This window comes from Aplysia californica, unplaced genomic scaffold (assembly GCF_000002075.1).
Source record: "Aplysia californica isolate F4 #8 unplaced genomic scaffold, AplCal3.0 scaffold00546, whole genome shotgun sequence".
NCBI lineage: Eukaryota > Metazoa > Mollusca > Gastropoda > Aplysiida > Aplysiidae > Aplysia > Aplysia californica.
Window position 1 is genome coordinate 2,108 of NW_004797816.1, and position 2,638 is coordinate 4,745.

Below are 2,638 nucleotides of genomic sequence, written 5' to 3' on the forward strand. Positions count from 1 at the left end.
ATAAGAGAGAGAGAAAGAAAGAGAGAAAGAAAGAAAGAAAGAAAGAAAGAAAGAAAGAAAGAAAGAAAGAAAGAAAGAAAGAAAGAAAAGTGTTTCCAAGACTCCCGTGACCACCTCATAGATCCTGTCCTGCGTCCAGCCACCACTGGCCACCATTGTCTTGAAAACCTCCATGTTTTTCAGCCTGGACAGACGTATCCGTTTGTCCTTGTTCTCCGGCCCGTACTGTTCAGGGTCTTGAGAGACCACCACTTTGAGCTTGAGGGGTGGGCCGGTCAGGTGGTGGATGTACTGGGCGGCCACGTACTTGACTCTGCGGACAAGGAAAATGTTTTTGTAGTAAGATTTTTACCGCACTCGCAACACTATTCGCTACCTCAGATTTACAGTTATATCTGACATTTTGGACCGTTTTGAGTTACTAAGACCATAATAGATAGCATTTGTATAGCGTAAATCCGCGCTCAACAGCAAGCTCTATGCGCTTCACAATATATACTACTACACAAGCAGATCTGAGAGCATTCTGAAACAACCTCAACTTCCTGGGAAGCATACAGCGCAAGCAGCCATTTATAGGCGCTAAAACACTCTCATACTGACAAGATCTTTCGCTGTCTATGGTCGGGTACCCATTCCCACCTAGCTGAAGTGAGGAAAATTCGTGTAAAGTGCCCTTCCCAAGGACAAGAACCCCCGACCTCGTAACCTCACGATTACGAGTCCGGTAGCCGAACCACTAGACCACCGAGGTCAGAAACCAAATGTTCCATCTACTCTATCAAAATCGTAAGATTATTCGGAGTCATTATCAAGATATTCAGAGAACTGCATTCGAAAAAGCTTGTATGATGTGAAACTCAAAATCTTTGACAAAAAAAATTCTCAAAACTAGGTTCTGTGCAGATAGAACTTAGTAATTCTGAGGTAGAGAACTGGGTCATATAAGTGCCGAAGATTAGAAGTGTTAAAAAAGAGTAACAAAAACAATATCTATTGGGGAGATGCGGCGAACACATCTTCCAAGGAAGATGATGAAATTTGTAAGGATCAGAGACAAAACAACGTTCTGAAACAGTCCCGTTGAAACTTCGGTTGCCCGTAAGGTAGGGATTTTCATAAAGTATGTTCTTTTCGCTATTATATAATTTTAAAAATTTTCAGAGGAGTGGGGCGGGTGGAGGCGATATCACGGGGACATTGTCGAGCAAACACTTCAACAATAAACTGCTGCTTCTGCAATGGAAGCAACAACACGACACCTATCACGACGGCGGCGGCGACAACAACAACAACAACAACAACAACACCAACAACAACAACAACAACAACAACAACGACAACGACGACAACGACAACGACAACGACAACGACAACGACAACGACAACGACAACGAAAACGACTACGACGACAACGACAACGACAACGACAACGACGACGACGACGACAATGACAACGACGACGATAACGACGACAACGACGATGACAAAAAAATTAACCTCAATACCATCATTATCGCCATCATCAACAACGATAAAACAGCAACAACAGCATCATTAGCCCACCCTATCTTCCCCCTGTCCTCATACATCCCCACTGTTTCCGAGGATACAGTCCTTATACGTTCATTCAAAGCAAACGATTAGAATCTAAAGACATCTTTAAAAAGCCACCCCCACGTGGGTTGATCTTAACCTTGCTACTTTGCCTACTGCAAAGAAAAGGCGCACATTGACCCTCACCTGTACATGCTCTCCGGCAGAAACATGGGACTGTACAGCACTACCATCACCTTAATGATGGTGATCAGAGCCAGAAGGAACTGTCAAAAATGAACAAATAAAAAGATTAGAGATTGAAAATACATGTATTTGATTTATTAAAGTGAGGTTTTGATCAGGGCCAACAGGAACTGCCAAAAATGAACAAAGAAAACAAGTTACGTTTTAGTGTATTAGCAAGGGTTTTATGGTACTTCAAACACAATCAGGTAAAAAAAAAGTGCCAAAGATTAGAGGTGTTACAGAGAGAAAGATGAGAAATAAGGACGATGAATGTTTGGTAGGAACGAAGGAGCAAACCACCAAACAAACACCCATTAAATGTAAAGGCTCAAAATTAAATGCTTCTTCGATATGTGTGATGGTGATTGAGCAAGTATGAACTTCCAAAAATGAACAAAGAAAAATGCAGATATTCAAAACGCTTGCTGTATCTGAAGTAAACTTTATGTATTGTTTTATTGGAGGTTGGTCTGAGGTTTTCAAAGGGAGAAAGTGAAGCATTTTTTCACTCTTTCTAACTAAATGGGTGTGTGTGGGGTTGGGGGGGGGGCATGCAAAGGGATTATTTGTTTAAAAGTTTGTTTAGTTTTATTTTATTCTCTATTTATTTGGGGGAGGCTCGAGTGTAAAAGGATAGAAGTTTCTTCAATTCCACTTATGAGGTAAGAATCTAGGTAAGAACAACGCTAACGTAGCAATGATGTTCACACAAACCGAATTTCAAATGATACAAGGTATACTCTTTCACCTCTCCATTACAGTTTTCATCATACACACACACAAACACACACACACACACACTCACACACACACACACACACACACACACACACACACACACACACACACACAC

The 2,638-nt window shown here is 41.5% G+C and overlaps 1 protein-coding gene across 1 annotated transcript in view; it reads right to left on the bottom strand.

The window, feature by feature from the left end:
* The window catches only part of LOC101851145, a gene marked incomplete at its 3' end in the record, with an annotated part of 3,956 nt that extends 2,094 nt beyond the window's left edge, over positions 1-1,862 (bottom strand). The window contains 2 exon segments of the mRNA XM_013087100.2: positions 115-313; positions 1,744-1,862. Of these exon segments, the coding sequence (XP_012942554.1) occupies positions 115-313; positions 1,744-1,790 (246 nt within the window).
* Positions 1,863-2,638: the final 776 nt, after the last annotated feature.